The sequence below is a fragment of the Neophocaena asiaeorientalis genome, unplaced genomic scaffold (genome assembly GCF_003031525.2).
Source record: "Neophocaena asiaeorientalis asiaeorientalis breed wild unplaced genomic scaffold, Neophocaena_asiaeorientalis_V1.1 scaffold723, whole genome shotgun sequence".
Taxonomy (NCBI): domain Eukaryota; kingdom Metazoa; phylum Chordata; class Mammalia; order Artiodactyla; family Phocoenidae; genus Neophocaena; species Neophocaena asiaeorientalis.
The window spans coordinates 846859-871180 of record NW_020171826.1 but is presented as its reverse complement, the minus strand read 5'-3'; the positions used below and the strand labels follow the sequence as shown (position 1 = coordinate 871180).

The 24322-nt window shown below is 39.0% G+C and overlaps 1 protein-coding gene across 3 annotated transcripts in view; it reads right to left on the bottom strand.

The window, feature by feature from the left end:
* CCDC50 (coiled-coil domain containing 50) overlaps nt 1–15563 on the bottom strand; it is a 66537-nt gene extending 50974 nt beyond the window's left edge. The window contains exon 1 of one of the 3 annotated variants that reach the window (XM_024740242.1): nt 15052–15563. In XM_024740242.1, coding sequence (XP_024596010.1) covers nt 15052–15100 — 49 coding nt within the window. In that variant the 5' untranslated portion in view covers nt 15101–15563. The remainder of the gene's footprint in view (nt 1–15051) is intronic. The other 2 variants (XM_024740251.1, XM_024740259.1) reach the window with 2 other exon arrangements.
* Nucleotides 15564–24322: the final 8759 nt, after the last annotated feature.

Here is a 24322-nt window from a genome sequence, read left to right as displayed (position 1 = left end):
ACAGAGGTACTACGGTATAACCAAGGGTACGCTTACCTAGATTCTAATCCTGGCTCTAACACTCACTAGATGAATAATCTTGAACAAATTAATATCACTTACATTTGCTCCCCTGTAATATGAGCGTAATAATAACAACTGTAAGTACTTAAGCACTGCAGGAAATTTTCTTTTTTAAAAAAAGTACTCACAAATTATTCTGATGGAGATAAACCTTCTATGTAGAAAACAACGGACCACTGATAACCACAGGGGTCCTCAAAAGGGTAAAAACCCTTAGACAAGCAGTAGCAGACAATTTTTTTCAAAGCAATTTTCCACTATGAATATCCTGGTAGTAAAAATTTCTTTCTTTTATTTTCACCCCATGTATCCCTAGAGAAACTCCGACCTTCTGTCCCTCTATTTGAATGGCACTTTTCCTGGCACTTAAGCCCACAAATGGTTTGGCAGCCCTCAAGTGGTTTGGTTTCTCTGTTTGCCTTAGCCTAGAAAGAAAAGCCACCCATCTCCTTAAACCTCGGTAGGATAAACCCAGTCATGCCCATTAAAACCCAAAAGATCACATCAAGCCAACTTAAGTACAAGTTTACACCAAGGGAAGAAAAACCATTTTGGTTTATTGGCTTCATATGACAAGTTTCCTTAAGTACTAGCTACTGCAAGTTCTATTTATCTTTGAACTTTCAACTTCTCTTCTGCAAGTAGATACTTTAGCTAGCACTTTCTTTCTTATTAGGATTAGTAAACTCATTTCGATTTCAAAAGATTGAGAGTACAGTAATACTCGAAATTTAAAAAAAAACAAACTTAAAAAATTGCTCATGGGATAAGCAGGTATGGGAAAAATATTCTCTTACAATCTTGTTCCCATAAAGCAAATTGCAACAGTCACAGTTCCACTGTGGTAACCATTTGTCAGAACTCTACACTCATTTCCAGTAATCTTGGATAATGTAAATCTGAAAGTATGCACATAAAATAAATGGGCAATTCTTGAGATTTCTGGAATTCTACTCTGATATGCTGCCGTATGCTCAATAATTGGTCATGTTTACTGACTAGATTGTGTTTTTCTAAAAGGCATCTTGAGATCATGGGTACATTCCTAAGATCAACTCAGTTTTTACACTTACTAGGGGAATGCCTCCCCAGAAGACCAGGAGATTTCTCTTACAAGCAGGCTTACATTAAATGCAGATTTTGTCTCCTAGAAATACTCTATACAGAAGAAGGTAATGACCCAACAGCAAACTGGAAAAAACAGGCCTGTGTTCCAAAGTACACCCAGAAACTTCCTAAGCAGGTAACAGGGAGTTGTGCATAGATTTTAAGAAGGGATTCTGTCAACCACTTTGGTTCTCCATGTAGTTCATCAGAGGGGATATTTTACTTTATTTCTTTTCTTTTTGAGAAGGAAACCTGTATTCACCTTAGTGGTATTTAAGTTAGATGTGAACTTTTGATGGTTCTCTATTACCAAAGAAGGTTGGACACTCAGTGCTATGGGAAGAGAGAAGCAAAAACTGAAGTTTAGTAATAAACTCCAATAAGAAAGAAGCTGAGATGTCTTCAACGATACAAAAGTGAACAGAGTACATAAAATGGCATGATGGTTCTGATTTGGATTTTGCCTAATGTTTAAAGAGTATTTCAGAGAAGGAAAAACAACTTTGGAGCTACACAGATCAGGATTCAAAATTGCTTTCTTATTGGCTAAAAGATCTTAGGCAAGTTATTTGATCTCTTTGAGCTTCAGGTTCCTCATCTGCAAAATGAGGATAAATGTTGTGAGGACTAAATTAGGTAAGTGAAGGGCCAAAGAAAACATCTGTCACTCAGTAAAAGGAAGTTCAAGAAACGGAACTTCCAATTATTACTGGCATCATCAGAGTTAATGAATTCTTATAATTAGTTATTTTCTATTAAGTACTTCTTTTAGTCAGGTCCCACTAAGTCCCTGATTAACACAGATATATCACTTCTGTAGTATAGAATCTATAATGGAATAAGCAATCACTACTTCCTCTTATGAATGTATGGAAATGTTTCCTGGCAAGGAATTACAATATAATCAACAGTTGACTACATTTCAATAGCTCTTTCTAACTTCATATGTTTTCCCATGAGGGAGAACATGTTTCCTATATGTATGCATTGTGGGCCTGAGTTAAAAGGAAATCAGTGTGTCTAGAATGTTTAATAAGCTCCACCACCCCAAACTTTTTTCAGTTGAATGTCCAGGATTAGAAAGCAAAGTAGAATTCTATGTGAAAGTCATGTAATTATAGTTTACTAAAATAGAAGAATCATCAAAGTATCACCATTAAGAATGGTAGGAGAGTAGACTGTTGAGAAGAAGTGCAGCCATCAAAATCTAAACAAAATATTAACATGTAAATTTAAAATACAGCATGCCTAAAACCAGATGAATTTTCCTAATTTCTGTTCCTTGAATACGCTAGTAAAAGCTTTCTGCCAAATCCACATGGCATTTTGGCATCTTACTATAAGAAATATAGATATCTCTTTCCCAATTTATAGAAATATAATGGCCTTATTGTAGCATATAAGGAACAAACAGGTTGAGTAAAAACAGTCCAGTTCTTCATTCCAGATACCGGTCAGAATTTTAGTTCTGCCTCTGTCAGCAGCTCACCAAGTGACCTTTGACAAGTCACTTTCCAAATCAGAACTTCAGTGTCCTGACCTATAAGGAAACAGTCCAAATTATTTTTAAGAACTCCTCCCACTTAGATATAAGGTAGTATGAAATTTAGTTGATTCAGTATAAGTAATATATATTTGTCTCTTGGATACAGGCACATCATCTAAAATGTCATAACCACAGCCTATATAAAAGACTATCCATACAGGATGACTGTTATGCTAACTTTCTCCTGTAGCAAATATTGCTTTCTTCATTGCTGTTGTTGGTTTTATCATTTCTACCATACAAAATGGCAAACATCTGCTTTTATCCATCATATTTTATGTATAGTAGCCTTAACCACCAATAAATCTTAAAATAACCTTTTTGCTCAATCTAGTGACTTATAAAAAGGTAGACTTATCCTGTCTCAACTAGCAGTTCTCACAGAGCCTTCAGTATCATGGTAAAATGAGACCATGTTATCATTGATTCACTGTCCAATGAACGCAATTGTGGACTGTACTATTTACTAAAAGGTTAACCTGGGGCCCAATGAACAGAGTACAGCCTGGGAAAGTGAACACCCTCAATATTCAGAAGTCTTCTTGAAGATCACCAAATTTAAGTTCAACTACAATGTGTTCTAAATGCCTTGGATTTCTCTATGTGTGTATTGTTACTGAAACTGGCTTCAGTATAGTATATTTGGTTATCCTATAGTATATTTGGTTGTCATGTAATTCCCCTGAAGAGGAAGTGAAAGAAAATCAGGGACAGCCTGCATCTGTGAACAGGAAGACAAGCTGTCCAAACACCTTTCTGCTCTAGAGGATTGATTCACTTGTCTCACTTGTTTTTTAAGAATTCAAAGTCATTTTGATGATTTTTAAAAACTGCTATAATATCTACTTAGAAGTATAAATTGGTTTTTGTAGCACTGCATGTTTTTAAAACAGTGTTAACTTCTAATACACCACATGAAACTGAAAGAGACTACGCAGTATGCCCTAATTTAGAAAACCATCCTAAAATAAGTATGAATTAAACGTATCCACCCCCAAAACAAAAATTCTTGAGCTCTTTTGCTCACGCTTTCCCACCCTCTCTTGATCATAAACCATACCAGGTTTATAATCTGTACATTCATCTTTTTAGTTTCCAACTCAAAATATTCAGATTCTTCACAATCAGGAACTCTATAACCAAGAACTTAAAAAATACATGTTACATGTGACCTGTTTAGTTAAAACTTTGTAAGAACTTTGACCCCTTTACCTAAAAATAAATCTAAAGGAGAAAACAGTAAACATAAAAAGTCTGAATAGAATCCAATACCATCTAAGAAACTAATTGGATCCTTTAGTAACAGCAACAAAATGATACCATATCACAATCCTGGAAAATGTACCCACTTGAACAAGGTCTTACTTAACTAAAATCAATCCGTAAACAGGTAAGATCATTGCTTCCAAAGGAGCCTACTATGTGTTTTGGCCTTGAGTTAACCTTAACGCCAATCAGTCCCCTACAGACATGTGAGAGATGGGGAAATTTCATGCAACAAAAAGTAAAAGTGATTGCTTCTAATCCTCTATTCCTATCCCAGTGAATTCATGCAAATGATCATAGCCCTTATTCTAGTGTCATTAGTTCAGTTAGCTCAGGTCAGTCTGCCCACTGAACATAAGCTGTCAGATACTCTGACAAGTTTTCTGGAGTATCTCCTATGGGTAAGGATCCCCAAGTAGTACTGAGATCAGTCAGCTACCAGTCTTGTCTTGATGGAGAGCTTTCAGACCAATACAGAGGATGAGACATGTTGCTTAAGGAAGTAAGTTAAAAAGATACACAGGAAAGAAACAGGGTAGACTTAACTGAGAATCAGCATTTGAGCTGGGCCTGAGGAGGTAGTGAGAGGATAGAAATATGCTATATTTAGATAGTATAGAAGGAAATACCATGCAGAGGATTAGGGCTCAAATAACCATGGTCTGGAAAAAGGAAAAGTTGGAGTATTTTAGGGTAACTTGAACAGTAATATCACTGAGACTGAATGTATAACACTGCATTTTGCAAAATACTTTCATATCCATTTCTTCAATTAACTCTCATGGAAAGTCCATATATTAGACACAGTAAATATTATCTCCAATAAACAAATAAGGAAAGTGAAGCTTAGAGATACTGAGTGTTTTTTCTGAGTCCTTACATCAAATAAGTAGGAAAGATGAGATGTGAAACCAAGGCTTAACAAGTCTAGGTTCAAAGTACTTCCCCTTTCCAAAGAAGTCAGTCTGCTTAAGTTAAATTTTATACAAGCTTCCTTTCAATCTGGACAAATTATTTAATGTATCAGTAAACAAGAGCAAATACTGCAAAATAATTCTAGGAGGAGCTCAATTACTTAAAAGATACACAGCAGAAATGCACAGAGTAGAATGGCAGCCTCCTACTCTATTTAAGGTGAAGAAAATGATACTTATATTACATACTGCCAAGTAAGTAGGAATCAGAAATGTGTGCATTTCTTACCTCCCTTCAATTACACAAATCTTTTCAACACCCATTCTCCACATTCAGAGGGAATAAATGGGGAGAACCAATAAACAGGAAACAAAAAGAAAACTAACTAATTAACAGTAGAATTTTAGGGGCTTCCCTGGTGGCGCAGTGGTTCAGAGTCTGCCTGCCGATGCAGGGGACGCAGGTTCGTGCCCTGGTCCGGGAAGATCCCACATGCCGCGGAGTGGCTGGGCCCGTGAGCCATGGCCGCTGAGCCTGCGCATCCGGAGCCTGTGCTCCACAACGGGAGAGGCCACAACAGTGAGAGGCCCGCGTAACAAAAAAGTAGAATTTTCGGAAACCCACATATGAAGAGCTAAATGAAAACTTAATTATTCCTACTACCTCCAATTGAGCAGATTTCACTTAGTAATCAATTATGAAATAGAAAACACATTAGGAACCTCAAGATAGTATACGGGAAACAGGTACCCTTCAGGTTTTAAGTGTCAACAAAAACTTTACATTTCATATCTAGAAAGGGTTTTTTAACAAGGACCTTGCTTACTCATCATATCCAGCTGCCTGTGGTATTTCAGCAATGTGTCTTGCAGTTGTGTGGTCACCAGCATACACCTATTCTGGTAAAATTATTAGGATCACCCTTTTTACTCACAAAGTGTCTGGGTTTGGCCTATAAATTATTTGGCAGCACTGCCTTTAAGCCTCAGTAATTATCCTATTTTGGGGGAGCCTGAGTGCCACTGCAACCAAGTTCCTGGAATTCAGGGATGTTAAAAGCACAGTAAACTGGAGTCTATCAATAATAGCTCCCCAGCCATTTTCTAAACCTTCAGCTTGTCCCTTCCAATATACACACATAGCCAAAATGATCTTTCAAACATTAGCTCTGTGGAGTTTTAATGGGGTAACTTACAAGGGGAAAAGAAAAGAAGAAATGCTTCATGGGTACACTAAAGCCCAATTTAAAATAATGAGGTCTGACCATGGAAAACTGGGAAAACAACAGAAACAGACATGGCAAGTTAGGGAAAACAACAGAAGCAGACATGGCAAGTTAGAGTCCAGCAATCACTGACAGGATAAGGAACCGTTTGTAAGCAAAGCCAGAAAGTGATCTGTAAATGCAGACACTGAGAGTGCATAGTCCTTTCCAAAATAGCTGCTGGCAGATGTCAGGCCAATCTCAACGTGCAGATGAGAGGATATGAATCTTAATCAAGTCCCTTGTTTCTCTTCCTCTACTTCTGGTTTCCCATCTAGACATTAAAAACGTTTTGAAAGTATTTGCCAACCCTGACATTCTGTATTTTGCTGAATTTCATAATATGAAAGACAAAGCTAATATTTTAAAGTATTTGGTGGGAAGTGCTACTCAAAAATTAGTGAATTTAATACCTAAAGTGAATCATGGACTCCTCTATATAGTCAATAGGCAAAAAAAATTTGTTGATGGGGAGGCAATGAAGAGGGAAAGATATCCTTGTAAGTCATTCGTGCTTTTACTATATGCAGTTAAAAGTCCTGGAGTAATGCTAATGGAAAGTGACTCAGTCTTTATGACTCATTAGAAAAATAAAAGCCAAGAAAGTCCAGTGGGGACTCCCCTGGTGTTTGGTCATTAAGAAGCTGTATCAGGACTAGAAATGCCCATCACACACTAGGCCTTCAAAGTTTAGTGGTAAATCAACCTAGGTACTTCTGATACAAGTATCCAAGAAGACAAAGTGGCACTTCATTCACGCAAATGTTTGTAACATGTTTTGAAGACAGCCAGTAACAAGTAACAAGCTAAGAATCATAAGCAAACTTTTTAGAAGTTGAACTTGTTTACTCATGCACTTCACTCATGAAAGCCCCACAGATCCTTACTCAGAGCTGGCATATGGATTATTCTCACTTTACATAAGATTTCTACCTTGATAATCAATTGTGAAGTCCCTAGAAATTTATATGGAGAGCACATTTTCTTCTTAAAAAAAAGTAAAATAAAAATCAGGATGTAAGCCTGTATTTTTAAAAGTCACTACAAAAATAAAACATGCTACACGAGTTCAGCCAATAATAGTCCCCAACAGGGCACCACTATAATTAAAGAAAAGTTTTGATAAATGTTCATAGTGATAACTGAAATATCAAAAAAGATTAAATAGGGAAGTTTTTTAAACGGTTTCACTGAAATGGTCCCAAAGAAATTATTGTTTTCTACAAAGTACCAGATAGTAAAGAATTTAAGCTTTGCTGATCATAGTCTCTGTTATAATGACACTCATCTCATCATTTGCAGCGTGAAGGCAGCCACAGACAATATGTAAACAAATGAGCAAAGTTATGTTCCAATAAAACTTTAGGCATTGAAATTTGAATTCCATATAATTTTTACCTGTCACAAAACATTCTTCTTCCTCTTTTTTTTAATCATTAAAAAATGTAAAGACTGTCTTCAGCTCACTTGTATAAAAACAAGCGGTGGCCCATAGGCCATAGTTTGCAAACCCCTATCTTAGAGGAACTAATTTCAATTACTAAAAGGAAAAAAAAAAAAAATGCTGCCCATTCTTTAACCCTGATAAAGAAATGAGTTGCCAATGCAAAAGCTTAAAAAAATCAGAGTAGGGTAGGATCAATCCCTGCATTAGGGTGGCCACAGTATTCTTAGTCATATGTTCCAAATGTCTATTGTAAGTCCAAGAATATAATCTAGATATAAAAAACTACAGATTCCTGGGACCATCTCCAAGAGATTCAGCTGATATCAAGTTGGGCAGGAATATGCTTACAGCAAAGCTCCCCACATCATCCTAATGTTGCAGCAAGGTTTAAAGACCACCAACATTTTCAAAATATCTATCTGATAAAAGACTTGAATTCAGAATATGTAAAGAACCCTCAAAACTCAATAAAAAGAAAACAGTCTGATTTGTTTTTAAAGGCAAAGCTTAGAACACACACTCCTTCAACAAACGATATGAGAATAGGAAATAAGCACAAGAGGCTCCAATCATTAGTCATTAGAGAAATGCAAATTAAAGCCACATAAGATGATATTACACTGTTAAAATTTAGATCACACAGCTACGAAACAACAAAACCAGAATTTAAACCCTTAAAAAAAATAGTTAAAAATTTAAAAAAATATATCTCGACAATGTAAAGTGCAGACAAGGATGCAGAGCAATTGGAGCTCACATACGTTGCTTGTGGGAATGCAAAACGGTACAGGCCACTTTGAAAAAGTTTGGCAGTTCCTTATAAAGCTAAACATACATTCACCATATGACCCAGTAATCCTACCCCAGGTGCTTACCCAAGAGAAATGAAAACATGTTCACCCCAAAAAAAACCTGTATACAAATGTTTACAGAGACTATTTATAACCACCAAAAGTGAAAACACCCCAACGTTCGTCAACCAGTGAATGGATAAGCAAATGGTGCTACAGCCGTACACTGGAACTCAGCAATAAAAAAGAACAAAATTACTGATGCACACATGATATCAGATGTATTATGGTAAGCGAAAGAAGCCAAACTCAAAAAGCAACTTATTGGATGATCCCACGTATATGACATTTTTGTAAAGGCAAAACTATAGGGAAAGCAAACACACCAGCAGTTGGTGGAGGCGGGGAAAAGGGTGGAGCAGTCTGGGGGTTATGTAACTGTTCTGTATCTTGATTGCTGTGGTGGGTACAAGACTATACATTTGTCAAAACTCAGAACTGCATACTAAGAAGGATGCGTTTTTACTGTACGTGAATTATACATCAATGAATTTGACTAAAAAGAAAAAAACACTGATATACAACAAGCAAGACTGGTTTTAGATTGGTTCTAGTTTATCAGAAAGTTTTCAACGCTTTTATGTCAGTGTATGGTTACCAACTATTATATGAAGACCTACATATCTTAATGTGTGTGTGTTTATGTGTTTTAATGATAATAATGACCAAAAAAATAGTTCTTTTGAGTGTGCATGTTTGTTGTGTCCTTTTAAATGTAGTATCTAGGAACTCTTTTGTACTGGTTTCTAAATTCAAACATCTGGGAATAAATAGTCTAAATAATCCCCAAGGTATATGAGACCAATGATCCTTTGTAGGTCTTATTTAGGATCTAGGGTATGCTAATTTTACAGGTTTGAAGCACAGGACACTTTTAAATAGGTCATCAGTTAAAAACATTAATCCAACAGCCCTTCCAGTGGCTACATCTGAAACTGCAAATGTAGCTGTGATAAGGTTTATTTTTTTCCCCTTATAGGTCAGGGTAGTTAATTTTAAAATATACTCCTGTACTTAGAAAACTGGGATTTCAAGCAGAGTTTACCTAAGTTTTATGGTATCACACTGCTTTTTGTTACTGAGGCAAAAATTCATTTATCTCAATCAAAACTCCTATGTTCCTGAAAAGAATTAGAGAAAAAAACATAGCCTATGGCTTTCTTTATTTCCCTAATATGTTTAAACCTCTTAAAATATCCAAGCCTCTAAACATTAGCCCCTTCAGCTGAGTGTACCAGAGAAGAAATGCATTTTCTAGGTAGAAAAAAACACTGAGGCAGGAGTATGACCTCCTGTAGTTCACCCAGTAATTCATTTGCTGAATCGAAATAAAAACCTAAAAAAAAAAGCTTTTAATTAAAAAATAAAATGAAACCTATGTTAACTCATTAACATTCATATCAAACATTATCCCTAAAATAAGTTGAGAAAAATCTCTGGAATTGTTTTGTCATTCATTATTTTTATTCCACTGTTTTAAATGACAGTATTAATGGAATACATGAGGAATGATTCTTATGCATCTACAGAATAATTTAAAAGAAAGAGAAGAAGAGTGAGAGGGAACAAAGGAAGAGAGAGGAAGGGAGGAGACAGGAAAGGAAGGGAAGGTGGGAAAGGAGAGAGCAGGGAAGACTGAGCTGTGTGAATACTCAGTTTTGAACTTTTCTAAGTCTAGGCCCCATGTGACAATTTTTAGATACTTAGCCTCAGCGGTTTGATACAACCCACTCTCCCATCCTGGCTCTCAGATTTTCATCTGGAAAATCTGGCTGGCCTAGATCAGTGGTTTTTAATGCTTTCTACTCTGAGATCCTTTTTTAAAAATAGCAATTAACTTTACAGTTTCCCACAAGGGAGAAGTTGTCCTTTATGTACTTGTTTAAAAAAAAAAAAAAAAAAAAAAGCATTTCTCAAATCATTAAGATAATCTTTATTTTACAATTAACAGCTATTTCATTTTTTAAAAATCACTGATTCATTTAAGAAGGTACTGCATACCTGCATATAGCAATAAACTGAAAGATGTTTTTTTCCCTTATGTGAGAGGCATTCTGGATGCACGTACGGAATTTCAAGGGCTCTTTACAACAACTCCTTGAATTCTACAGGACTGCCTCTCCACCACAGCGAAGATCAGAGAAGAAAAAACATTAGAAAAATAGATTAAAAGTTTTTATAAAGTTAATAGCGGCACTAAGATACATGATGCCCATGGTTAAAAGGCATTATCTCTGCCCTTTAAGAGCTTATGCTCTGAGAACTTTCCTCACAGTGGTTAAGAATCCGCCTGCTAGGGCTTCCCTGGTGGCGCAGTGGTTGGGAGCCCGCCTGCCGATGCAGGGGACACGGGTTCGTGCCCCGTTCCACGGAGGGGCTGGGCCCGTGGGCCATGGCCGCTGAGCCTGCGCGTCCGGAGACCGCGCAATGGGAGAGGCCACAACAGTGAGCGGCCCGCATACTTTGCGCCTAGAGCCCGTGCTCCACAACAAGAGAAGCCGCTGCAATGAGAAGCCCGTGCACAGCAACAAAGAGTAGCCCCCGCTCGCTGCAACCACAGAGAGCCTGCTCACAGCAACAAAGACCCACCACAGCCAAAATTAAATAAAAATAAATTTATAAAATAAATAAATAAATAAAATACAAAAAAAAGAGCTTATGCTCTGAGAAGGAATATGAAATTATGCCAGAGATAGGATTCCTAAACTAAAAGGGAGCATCTAGTATTCATGATTTACTCATTCATTCATTCATACATTCAAATATTTGCTGAATCTTTGCTGGCTATGTGAAAGACCTGAAGCCAGATGAGGGTAAGGAAAAGCAAGACACAAACCTCCTAACTCAAGATGTAGCCGTGGTCTCATTAAAAGACAGTAACAACAACAACAAAAAAACTGCTGTGGAATTTTGCAGAAAACAGAAAGTGAGTTTGCCCTGGAGCCAGATAATGCACCTCTCAGAGATCACCATCGCATTAGGTACCTAGTGTGCGTGTGATATGCTTTAGATCTCTGGGACTACTTGGTTTACTCACTGCACCAGACATAATTTTGTATTCTTCCCCTTAAAGTTCTGGATTTACGCCATTAACTTAATTTACCCCATTATGCCACTGGGGTGTCCTGGACCTAAAATGAATCAGTGCTTTCTAGGCATACTTCTGAAAATGTATTAACTTTTGTCTTTCACGAAAGAAAAAGGATTTGCTCTCAGAATAGCTAGCTACCTTTATTTCAAGAAACGTCTCTACCAAGTGCACCAATTTCAGACGCTAATCGTGACTGCATTCAGGTGCACACGTGCCTGCACACACACACAGAGTTAACTAACTTTGGAGACGGTGGAAACTTCCAGTTGAAGGACAGTAAGGATATATAACACATAATAAAATGTCTTACTGCTTAAAGGAAAGAAAGAAGAAGGTTAGCCCTGGTAGAAGATGGGAGGGTTGATACATAAGTGCTCAATGGCTAAAAGTGGGAAAACGCTAATGACTAAAAAACTGCAAAGGAGTTAATAAACTTTAAAGGGTCTAGAAATGGCTTTGATGGACAGGCTACAGCACTCAGACCAAAACTTGAAGATAACGTGAAACCTCTGTTAGGTGGGGGAAAGGGCAAGATTAGTGATTGGTGAGCAATTAAAACTAAGTAGAAAGATGGGAATCAGACTGCAGAGAGCAAAAAAAAGTGGGGAGTCTGGATTGTGGTTTCAGAAAGAAGATTCAGCAAAGAAGCTAAAATTTACCAAAACTCTAAGCTTGTTAACTAATGAAAAGTGCTCTTTTTTGGGGGGGCGGGAGCTCTGATCTAAACTAAAAAACTTTCGGAATATTGTTGGAACCTTTGTCTATTTGAGAATACCTTTGTCTAGCATTCACAAATTGCATGATGCATTTGAGTTACACATCTACTGATAAAAAGTGGCTGAGAATTATTTCCAATCTTGTGGCAAAGAACCTCAAATGTTTCAGAAGAAATAAAGCATTACTACCAAACAATGGCAACAGTATTTCCATTACAAAAAGTATTTAGATGTTCCAAATATGGTTTTAAACCAGAAATAATGATGTGTGTTGACATTTAGTTAGACTTAATTCTTTTCACTGCATAAGAACTCACACATGTCCCTTTGTCTCCTATTTTAAGAGAGATTTCCCAAAGTAAAAATACTGCTGTAGTTATTTTTTTCAAAGGTCTGTCCAAATGTTGAATATCTTTGGCCATCTTAAAACTAAATAAGCAAGCATTCGATTTTAACCTAGAAAAAAAAAGTTTTCAAATAGTCTCTTTCCCTGATGTCAGCTGCTACCCATGACCTCTGTTGAGAAGTTCACAACAAAAGTCCCAGGGCTCCCCATCCTCTCCTAAAGAAAAGGGCAGTGGGAAAGCACAGACATCCACTGCATTATTCTTCTCAATCTCTATTGGAATCTACCCCATGATCCCAATTGTAATTGTATATAAAGGTTTAGATTGATAGGAGAAGTAGAGGAGACAGATTTTTAAAACTGGAGTTTAAAAATCTGTGCCAGAATATTAAGTGAATTATTGCTAAACTTCCTTTTCAAACTGAGTTGGAGTTTCAGTATTAAAAAGTCTCAATGTTTGTGTATGTTTTACCCAATCATGGACACCAACTTTATTTTCTTTAATTAGGGTCCAGAAACATCGTTAGGGAGCAACTGGCCATAATTAAGAGTTATATTAGGGAAAGATACACTTTATTCGATGTGAATACTTCCCAGATCAAAAACCACACCACCATTAGCACATTCCTAGTATAGTGTATCACTTCCTTTGATGATCTTTAAACTAGAAAAATCAGATGCTTACATAGACAATAATCTTCTCAACAATTTCGGACCACCTTCAAAGTAAATCAATACTTAATTCTAAATTAATGAAACAGCCACAGAAATGTCCTTACCACTTTACCATATCATGTAAACCCGACTGCCAAACACCATGTTGTGCAAAATAAAAGCAATCCAAATGTGTTAAACTCCGGAGTTTAGCAATGGAAAAATTTTGCATTTACAGATGGAAAGTGTTTGTTGAAACCCTTAAGAAAGAATATACTAGAATAAACCATTCATGTCTCGGTTAGAAACCAGAAGACCTAAGAGTAATATAAATGCATACACAGAAAGTGAGTTTCAAGTTTGTTTCAGGTCACTGACATACAGGGAGCTGGGTAAAATCTTAGCACTACCTGACTAATACTTTACATATGAAGGTTGTTTTCTCTCTCTCTCTCTCTCTCTCTCATACCAGAAAGGTTAAGGACAATCTCAAAGACCTGGACTTCCAAAGTGTAAATTTGCCTTTCCTATCACTCAGGCTCCAGACTTGACAGTGTTAAGAAAAGTTCATTTACATATGAATGCCAGAATCTTCACCAAAGCCAGGTTAGGAACTGAAAGGTTGAAAAACACTATTTGATAAAAATCTCAGGCCTAAACTCTTAACATCCTTCAGGAACAACAGGACAGGCCCAGCCCAATTAAAAATTCTACATAAAATCGCCTAGTGTTTGGAACTCTGGGACATAAAGTAGGCAAGCTTTCTTCGGATTCTGGGGTCAGCCTGAGCACCCACAAGCCCCTTTGAATCAAATCAGGTTGGCAATGAAACACGCAGTTCCAAGAAAGCAAAGATTCTTATTTTCAATTCCATATTCCCAAGACAACTAAGACCACAAGAGTCAGCTGAAACAAATAACATCCACTACAAAGACAATCTCTGCAAGCCCGGATAGCACTCTGGGACTTCCATGCTTCCCAAGGTCAAAATAACAGCCAAAGATCACTAAAGATTAAGGCGATCCAGCACCCAAGACCTCAGTTGAAAAAAAAAAAAATACTAGGACTGGATGAAGACGAGGAACAAGAAGTCAGTGGGCTACTTGCTAGAACCCAAGCCAGACCAATACTAATCAATCTTGATTTTTCTAGACCTTAATATACGGAGCCAGTAAAAATCAAGGTCACAGTGAGTCCCCTGCTCCCCTTTGCTTAGTGCTTTTTGTGAGAAAATGCTCATTTATAGCAGCTTCCCATCTGCTGCTCGCGCTGGGCAGTGCCCAGACTAAACTTTTAAACCTGGAGGAAGGTGGGAAAGTCAGCCAGCCAGACGCAGGGCTAGGAAAAGTAGACAGAAGAAGGTAAAGAGTCAAGTTTCAAAACAAAGGCTCCACAAGGAACTGAACGTCAACTCTTCCCCACTTCCTAGCCTTCAAGTTAGCTAGACTGGGCCTGAATTTTTAGGACACAGCTCCCAGCTCTGGAGCATTCACTAAGGGCATTTCTCTTCAAGAGAACCTTTGCACAACCACTTGATGAGGGTGGTGCTGACCTCTCTGCCACAATTTCCTTACGTAGGAGAAAACTGAGGCTCAGAACGAAAGTGACTTGCCCAAGGTCCCACAGCAGAGCCTGAATTCAATTCCCTCCCGGCCAGGGCGGGCCGGCACCAGATGGGCGCCGAGCAAGCGCCGCTGGGGACGCCGAGACGACGCCCCCGCCGGGAGGGACGCCGGGCTGGGAGCCGGAGGGGCCCCGGCGCGCGCTCCACGGCCCGGCCCCTACCTTCCTTGACTCCCGGCAGCTTGGATTGGTCGATGGTGACTTCAGCCATGTTGGCCCGGGCTCCGGGCTGCCCTTCGCCTCCCGCTTCCCGGCGGCCGTCGGCACCGAGCGCGGCCCGGAGCGCAGCAGTAGCAGCAGCAGCGCCCGACCCGGCGCAAAGTCAGTCCGGCAGCGCGCGCGGGCCCGGAGGACAGAGCGGGCCGCCGGGCAAAGACTGGCGACAAAGGCGGCGGGAGACGGGCCCCGGCGCAGCAGGCTGGCGGCCCAGCTGCCCCGCCGCAGCCACCTGCTCCCGCGCCCCCGGCCCAGATCGATACCAAATACCCCGAGCCCGGAAATGGACCCGGGCCGGCCAGTACGGAGGGAGAGAGGAGACAGAAAGGCCGGCGGGCGGGCAGGCGGGCCTGGGTGGGGAGGGGGAGGGGAACTGCAGGTCTGTAACCGCAATTGCGAGTGGCTGGCGAGTGCAGATCGGCTCCCGCGGCCGCCTCCCTGCTGTCTCCTTTGTGCCGAGTGACGCGCGCCCGAGGCTGGGGCCCGGCGGTGCCCCCGCCCCCGCGCCCTGCCTCCCTCTCGACGAAGGGTCGTGTCTGTCGGTGTCGGGCTTTGTGTCCTGAAGGGTTCCTCAAAAAGGCCGCACGGGCCCCGCAGAACACAGTCGTTACTGTCTCCGGTGTAGTCCCCATTCTGTGAGCTGTTTCCACAGGATGCTTTTCTGTGAGACTGGCGCTCTCGGGCACTCTTTGCCTCCTGGGATTAGAGGAAAGGTAATACATGGGCGTTAAAAACCTCTACTACAACTTACAGAACTAAAGAGCAGCTGATCAAAATCTGGACCAGTTAGGAGAAGAGAGTGTTCACAATCAGCCGGGGGAACTGAGTCATTCATTCATCAGAAATGCATGAATGTCTACCAAGTGTGATTTTTAGGTTCTGAGGGTGGTAACAACGTGTGTCAGACATCTCTCTCTTCTGGCATGTCACACATTGCTCTATAATTGTGACATTTTATCTCCTCGAAATAGACAGCATCTCCTGTCTGCATCTCCTGGCAACAGAATTCTCCCTCCCTATGGGAAGCCCTCCTCAGGAGGGCCTCCTCTCACAAGCTTGTACAACCGGAGAACCTCTCCACCGTCAGCAAGCTTCCTCCCTCATCCACATACATTCATCTAAGGATGGGTGTGTGACCGAGACAGGTCAAGCAGAATACTTCTCTGGGGTTATTATATAAAGAAGGACAGATAAGCATTCTATTTCTTGTGGGGAGGGTTTGCTCTTCCTAGTAGACAATGAAGCCAAACTGAAGACACAAACCACAATAGCAAACCAGCTGGTCCCTGGAGCAGCTGGGATTCCTGCTGCTCTGCATTCTGGGATTTACCCCCAGCATCCTCTCAATTTAAGCTAGTAATTTTACTATCTTAAACTAGTAAAAGTTGATTTTCTGTCACTCACAGCTCAGAGTCACAGTATGAGAGGCCATATGTAGGAGGTTTTATTTGGACTTGACATTGACTAAGGCCAGAGAAAAATTAAGAAAGATTTTCTAGGCCAGAGGGTGGCAAACCGTGGCCCATAGGCCAAATCCAGCCCACTGGATTTGAATGACTGCTTTTTATGTGTTTAAATGATTACATTTAAGTGGTTATGGAAAAAACATAATATTTTCAATTTTGCCTCTTAGGACTCAAATTATAAAATATTTACTCTTGGACCATTTTCAGAAAAGGTTAGACAACCCTATTACTAGGCAGAAAGAACACCCAGTAAATTAAATGTGTAAATAGAAAGGAAGTACTATTAGAAAGGTAGTTTTGTGAGGATTTTTAACTTGCCTGCCTCCTGTGACTTTTTTTTTTAACTTCCTGTGGTCATAGAGAATATTTATAATAGCAGTATTGTCTGTTTCCCTCCCCAAAACCCATTGTCTTCACTGCTCTGTCATGCTCTGCCCTCAGAGGCTGACATTTATGAATATATCACCAGGGCCTCCTTGCCCTGTGGCTTCTTCCTTTTGAGTTAGACAAACGCACAGCACTGGCAGAAGATCAAAAAAGGGAGGAGAGAAATATCAGGGTGTGTATTACACCCCTTTCCTTTATGCTAGGCCAAAATTTTGGTCATACTGTGTCCCTCTGACTACAATGCCTGTCTAGAGCCCTCCTTCCCATTGTTCCAGCTCTCATGGGTCTCTAATAATACCATTTCTTTCCAGTACCCCTTCAGGCCTAGGATAGTAATGGCTTCACTGCTGTTCCCTTAACCATACCCACGCCTTGGTAAGTAGTCCCTGCATTTTATTCTTTCCAGTTAAACCGTTTTGAGTGTGACTTCTGTTTCTTGCCTAGGCTCTGACTAATATGGTTAAGATATGCCAAAGGGTCATTGCTTTGTTTTCCTTAAAAATATCTACATTTCTTATGATCTTCATAAGATCATAAGCCATATTGATCTATTCATATGATCTCCACTTCCTATTCTCTCATTCTTTCTTGAACTTATTCCAATCATACTTTTTAGCCTCACCGCTCCAAAAACAGCTGTTTTTATGAGAATTAACGATGACCTCCATATTGCCAAATCCAGTGGTCAATTCTCAGCCCTCCTCCTATTGGCTATTACCATGTAATAGATATGATTCTATTCATCTTCTTGAAACATTTTTTTGTTTTGGTTTTTGTATTTTTGCTTATCTCATTTAGCTCCCAAGACAGTTCTACACCACTAGCCGCTTTGTTCAAAAATTATCCAAACCAATGAAAGCTCATTTTGATGGTTCTTCTGGATAGTGGTATCTGCCAGTTATTGGAGATAGTTATAGGCTAGCAGCTCCACCCAAATTGTTTCTACTAGGTTACAAAAAAAGTATGTCCAAATTCATATATATACACATTTATTAGCACATAGGTACAAAGTCATAAAACCTGCTCTGCAAACTTAATACAGTCCCAATTCTTTATCCTTTTATAGGCTCTAACTACACAGTCCATAAAAGATTTGTGCAAACACAGCCATAATTTTGGAATCATGCGTTGGGTATCGTTGCACAGATTAAAGGCTGAAAGGCTCTCTTGGTTCTTATACACTCTTCAAACAAGAGTGGGGAATTTCTTTAAAGTATTTCAGTCAATCCACATATCTACATATTTCAAGTGCCCCCGATTTTAAATGCATTTCTAATATTCACTAAATTATGCTATAAAAGTTCTGTTATTAATCTAAGATTTTAAAAAATAGCTTAAGTTCTCATAATTTTCTTTAGAGTGTAGCCTTCTGGTAAAATCCTAGGTTACAACACCTGCAGTTTGTATTCCTAGTTAGGCAACTGACCACCCCTAGAATGTACACCAAAACTAAACACACACACACACACACACACACACACACACACACACACACTCCTATATCACATTCTTTGGGGGTTCCTCCCAATTTCCTAGACCTTTAGTTATTTATTTTTTTGGTGGCCACACCATAAGGCATGCGGGATCTTAGTTCCTGGACCAGGGATCAAACCCGAGCTCCCTGCAGTGGAAGCACAGTGTCCTAACCACTGGACCGCCAGGGAAGTCCCTTCCTAGACCTTTAAATGCTGGAGTGTTTCAGACAGCACTTCAGTTCTCAAACGATTCCTTCCTAACTATTCTTACTACTTTGGGTAATTCATTCAGTCACTTTGCTTTAATTATTAACTCTTGGGTAAATGAAATTGCCAATATGGAACCATTTTGACTGACAATTAATATGGTTCAACCTAATATTCTGACAACTCCAAAATTTATATTTTCAACCCAAACTCTCCCATGAGTTCCATATTCATGTATCCTACTGCATATGTTTCATATTCATTCAAAGGTTTAATTGGCTGTGGTGTCAAATACTGTTGAAAAAATAAGGGCAACAAGGACTGGGAAAGAGGACTTTTGATTTGACATCTCGGTTATTCACAAGGAAAGAGCAATTGTAGAGTTGAGAGCCAGTAACCAGATTACAAAGTTTAAAAAATGAATGAGGGTGTTTCAGTAAAGATGGTGGATTGAACCTATGTATCTAATTCATTCTCTCCTGAAAACCCACTAAAGCCACACTCCCATTGAAATATCAATCAATTTTTAAATTTTTTATTGAGTTATAGTTTATCTACAATATTATATGTTACCAGTGTACAATGTAGTGATTCACAATATTTAAAGGTTATCCTCCATTTATAGTTATTATAAATATTGGCTATATTCCTCCTGTTGTACAATATATCCCTGTAGCTTATTGTATACCTAATAGTTTGTAGCTCTTAATTCCCCACCCCTATGTTGCCCCTCCCCCCCTCCACTGGTAACCACTAGATTGTTCTCTATATCTGCTGAATCACCTACATTTTATAATACAAATCAGAGAATGTCACTCCTTTGTACTTAAATCTCTAGTGGTATCTCATCTTTAGAATACAATCCAAAGTGCTTACCATAATCTGCTAGAATCACCCCTAGCACTCTGATTTCATTTCCTTCCTCTTGTACCCTAACTCACTGGCCTTCTCTCACCCTGGCATCTTGCCCTTCCTCCTTGATTTTCCTCCTAGGCCGTGCATATTCTTGCGACAGGACCTTTCACTTAACTGGTCCCTCTTCCTGGAAAGCCTTCACCCCACCCCACCCCTTGCCAAACAACCTCATGATGTGCTTCCCCAATTTCATTCAAGTATCTATTCAAATGCCACCTTCTCAGAGAGACATTTCCTGACCTTATCTAAAATAGTAATCCAATCCCTGTCATTCCATATCTTGTCTCTTTTTTCTCTCCACGTCAGTTAGTTATTCCTGCAGATATTATTTGTTTATTTATTATGTCTGTCCAGTCTAGTAAGAGGATTGGAACTTTGCCTATGTGAATTTTTACTGTGTCCTAAGTACATAGAATAGTGTTGGCACATAATAGCTGTTCACAAAATATGTATTGAATACATTGTTGAATAAAGCATTTGGTAAAGAAGTATTAAAGCAGATCATGGCCGTGCTGATCAAACAATATTTTTGAAAGTAAATTTTTTAATGTTTTTAAAAACTGAGTTTTAAGAAAAAAATCTAGACCTTACTAGATAGTAGACATCATTAAAAAAAAGTTGGAGAAACAACTGGGTTAAAAAGACAGAAATCTTGGGCTTCCCTGGTGGCACAGTGGTTGAGCGTCCGCTTGCCGATGTGACGGGACACGGGTTCATGCCCCGGTTGGGGAAGATCCCACATGCCGCGGAGCAGCTGGGCCCGTGAGCCATGGCCGCTGAGGCTGTGCATAAAGACAGAAATCTCATTTTGCCAAGAGGAAACGTTAGCTTATATACCACCATGTCCTGAAGTCTAACTTTTGTTTACAGGGTATTTATTTGTTACATATAAATACATTTCCAGTGTGAAAAAATAAGGAAAATAAAAAATAAGTATGGATACCACTGTCATTTGGGAGATTTTTCATGACTACCACGAGAGTGCAGGCAAGAGACAGTAATGAAGAAAGTGAGTCTATATGGAGCCAGAGCAAGGGATTCTTATCCAAGAGACTTGGCAGGGACTAAGGTAGGATGTCAACAGTCTTCATATCCAGGGATATTAAGCACACTGGCATAGGTTCTGACTTGTGCAAGAAGGATCATGATCTAATACAGAGCTAAAGCAAGATTCAACAGTGTGAGCTATGTTAAAAGGTTTCTAACCTCTGGGGGACAAATACCTGTATGCTGGAGTTACTTTCATAAGTTCCACTAATTTTTATATATATATATATATGTGTGTGTGTGTGTGTGTGTATGTATGTATATATAAGGAATTATCTGCAAATTGCATAAATTATAAATCTCTCATAAAGCATATTTCTAGTTTTTAAATGAACTCAAGTGCATTTGTGATTCATATACAAAAATTTATTTACAAATGTTACTAAGATCAGCATAGCTTTCTGTGATTATGTACTTTTTTCAACCAAAGGTGACTAAAAAATATTATGTATGGAGGAAGGTCTTAATTAAAAGGAGATCTTCAACCTAGAAAAGATTGGAATCCACTCTTAAAGATGAACCACATAGTCAGTTTTTCTCCAGGAGACCCATAATTTAGGAATCTTCTTTCCACGTGTTATTTTCCCCATGATACCTATAACTAAAAGGGCAGGACTATAAATTCAAATTGAGAGAAGGAAACAGGATGAACCTGTGTAACTCAAGCTGTCAGCAGTGTAATGGTCTTAGTAGATTCTTGGATAAACACATCTAGGGAATTCCTGTCCTATAACACATTTATGAGATTTTTCATTATTTTGCTTGGCTCTATGTGGAGAATGCTTGAAGTATGAAAGCTGTTCAGTGCTAGAGAGAGCTGTACTAAAGATATAAAAATATGCATAAGAAGTTTACACATTGATTACAGTGGCTACCTCTGAGCGGTGGGAGAAGGGGAAAGAATAATGGATGCAGGAAACTGTGAGTAGTAGATTACATTTGCAAAAATGACCACAATATTGATTCCTATCACATGCCCTCTTGCACTATGATGTTGTAGAGCTCCATCAAAACATAGAGTCCAATTCTCCTCGCATTGAATCTGTGCTGGATCTGTTACTACATTGACCAGTAAAACATGGCAGAAGTAATATTCTGAAACTTGAAAGCTCTGGCATTAAGAAGACTAGGCAATTTCTGTTTTGATGCTCTGAAAGAAGTAAGGTGCCTTGTAAGAAATCTGACTATCCTAATATCTCCTTGCTGTGAGAAGCTCAACTAGCCATGTGGAGAGGCTATCTGTAAGGGAATAAAGATCCCCAGCCTGAACCCCTAGTGGAGCTCCCAAATGACAGCCAACACCAAGAGGATTGCCAAGCATTTTGGATATGGATCTTCAAAACCCAGCTGAGACATTCTAGATGAAGCCAGGTGGGACAGAGGTAAGCTGTCCTCACTGACCTGAGCCAATTTGTTGAATATTGAACAAAGAAATGAATGTTACTATTTAAAGCTAAGAAGCTGTAGAGTGGTATATTATATAGCAATAAATAACCAAAAAAGTATGTTTCAATTATATCTGTAAAGTTTCAGTTCTTTGAAAAGCCACATATTTGAGACAAATATGGAAAATTTTCCATTTTTTTCTTTACATACAAAATATTACATATTTCATAATTTCAAATTTAAAAGCATATTTATACTTGCACTTCTTGCTAGCATAGAGTAAATCGTTCCAAACATGTCCTCCATCTATAAACAAGTATAAAGCTGGAGAAAATGTATGTGGCAATGTTGACAAGTCCTGGGCTTTAGGGAGTATGATCCCTGAGACAAGAGAAATACATGAAGTGAGCTCCTATGCTCTTATTAACTTTGTAGCTTTGTACAATTTTCCAACTTTTATAAAGGGAGTGGAGTCCAAGCAGAGTCTCTCTGGGGAGGCATAAAGTAGAATACAGGGCTGCTGATACAATTAGAACTTGTGGGGTAGGGGACTGAACAAGCAGGAGCTGCACACAGGAGTTCCCAAGTCCTTGGTCAAAGCCTGCACTGCATATCTGCCAGATGAAACCCTATGAGGCCTAACGGAAAGCAGTTTCCACAGAATAGAGGATGGAATGGGCACTCTAGAGGACACTAGATGCTGGGAAATGTTAAAGACCCACTCAGAGTGGAGAGACCTCATTAACACGTCTGGTATTCAGGTAAGCTACCAAAGAGGCCATAAGTTTTGTGGATAGCCTACCTGCAAAGGATATTCTGTAGCTAACCTAACACAGCCTAAAACCAAGCTTTGACAGAAGAAGAGCTTCTAGCAAATAACCGCCTGCCGAGACAAAACTCAACAATCATTAAAAAAAAAAAAAAGTCAATTTAATTCAGACTCCTTACAAAGTATCATTCAAAATATTCAGGACAAAAAGTTTTCCCACCAAAAATTACTAGACATGTAAAGCAGTAGGAAAATGTGATGAATAATCAAGAAAAAAGCAATCAGAGGGGACAAACACCAAGGTGACCCAGATGTTAAATTTAGCAGGCAAGGACGTAAAGAGGCTATTTTTAGCTGTTATTAGAAATATTTTTAGGGACTTAAAGCAAGATATGTGGTCATAATGAATAAACGACTAGAAACTCTCAGCGAAATAGAACTTACACAAAAAACAGTGAACAGATATAGAATTTTAGCAGATTAAAACCAAAAACATAAATGGAAATCCTTGAAACAAAAAGTACAATATGTGAAGTGAAAAAAAATCACTGATGGACTTAATAATATTTTGGAGATGGCACATACAGACTCAGTGAACTTGAGAGCAGATGAATAGAAATTATTTCATATGAAAAAACAGAAAACAGATTAAAAAAACAAGAGCCTCAGGTACTAGTGGAATAATACCATACTGTTTATAACACAGGTACATAAGGACCCAGGAGAGGAGAGGAAGATAATGAGGCAGGAAAAAAAACAACCCTTGAGAAAATAATGGTTGAAAGTTTCCCAGATTTTATTTCAAAACCTCAGTCTACAGGTCCAAGAAGCTCAGGAAACCCCAAGAAGGAGAAATACAAAGAAAAAGCACTTAGACCACTCTAGTCAAAATGGACAGCAACCACAGAGGAACAGAAAATCTTCAAAGCATCTAAAGAAACATGGCATTTTTTTGTTGTTTGTTTTTTTTTGCGGTACGCGGGTCTCTCGCTGTTGTGGCCTCTCCCGTTGCGGAGCATAGGCTCCGGACGCGCAGGCTCAGCGGCCATGGCTAACGGGCCCAGCCACTCCGTGGCATGGGGGATCTTCCCGAACCGGGGCATGAACCCGTGTCCCCTGCATCAGCAAGTGGACTCTCAACCACTGCGCCACCAGGGAAGCCCCCCAAAAAACATAGCATATTTTATACATGGGAAAACTTATATAAATGTTGCCTGACTTCTAACCAGAAACAATACAGGCCAGAAAATAATAAAATTACAACTGTAAAGTGATAACAAATACCTGTCAAATGAGTATTCAATACCTGACAAAATTGTCCTTCAAAAATAAAAATAAAATAAAGATATTTTCTGAAAAATGAAAGCTCAGAAAATTTGTAACCACCATGTCTACACTACAAGAAATACTAAAAGAAGTTCAAGAGGCTGAAGGAAAGGATAACAAATGGAATTTCAGATTTAAAGGAAAGAAAGAAAGATCTAAATGTGAGGATAGGTTTCCAGAAGACTAACTTCTTTTCTTTTTTTTCTTTGTTTCTCTAAAAGACAACTTATTTAAAGCAA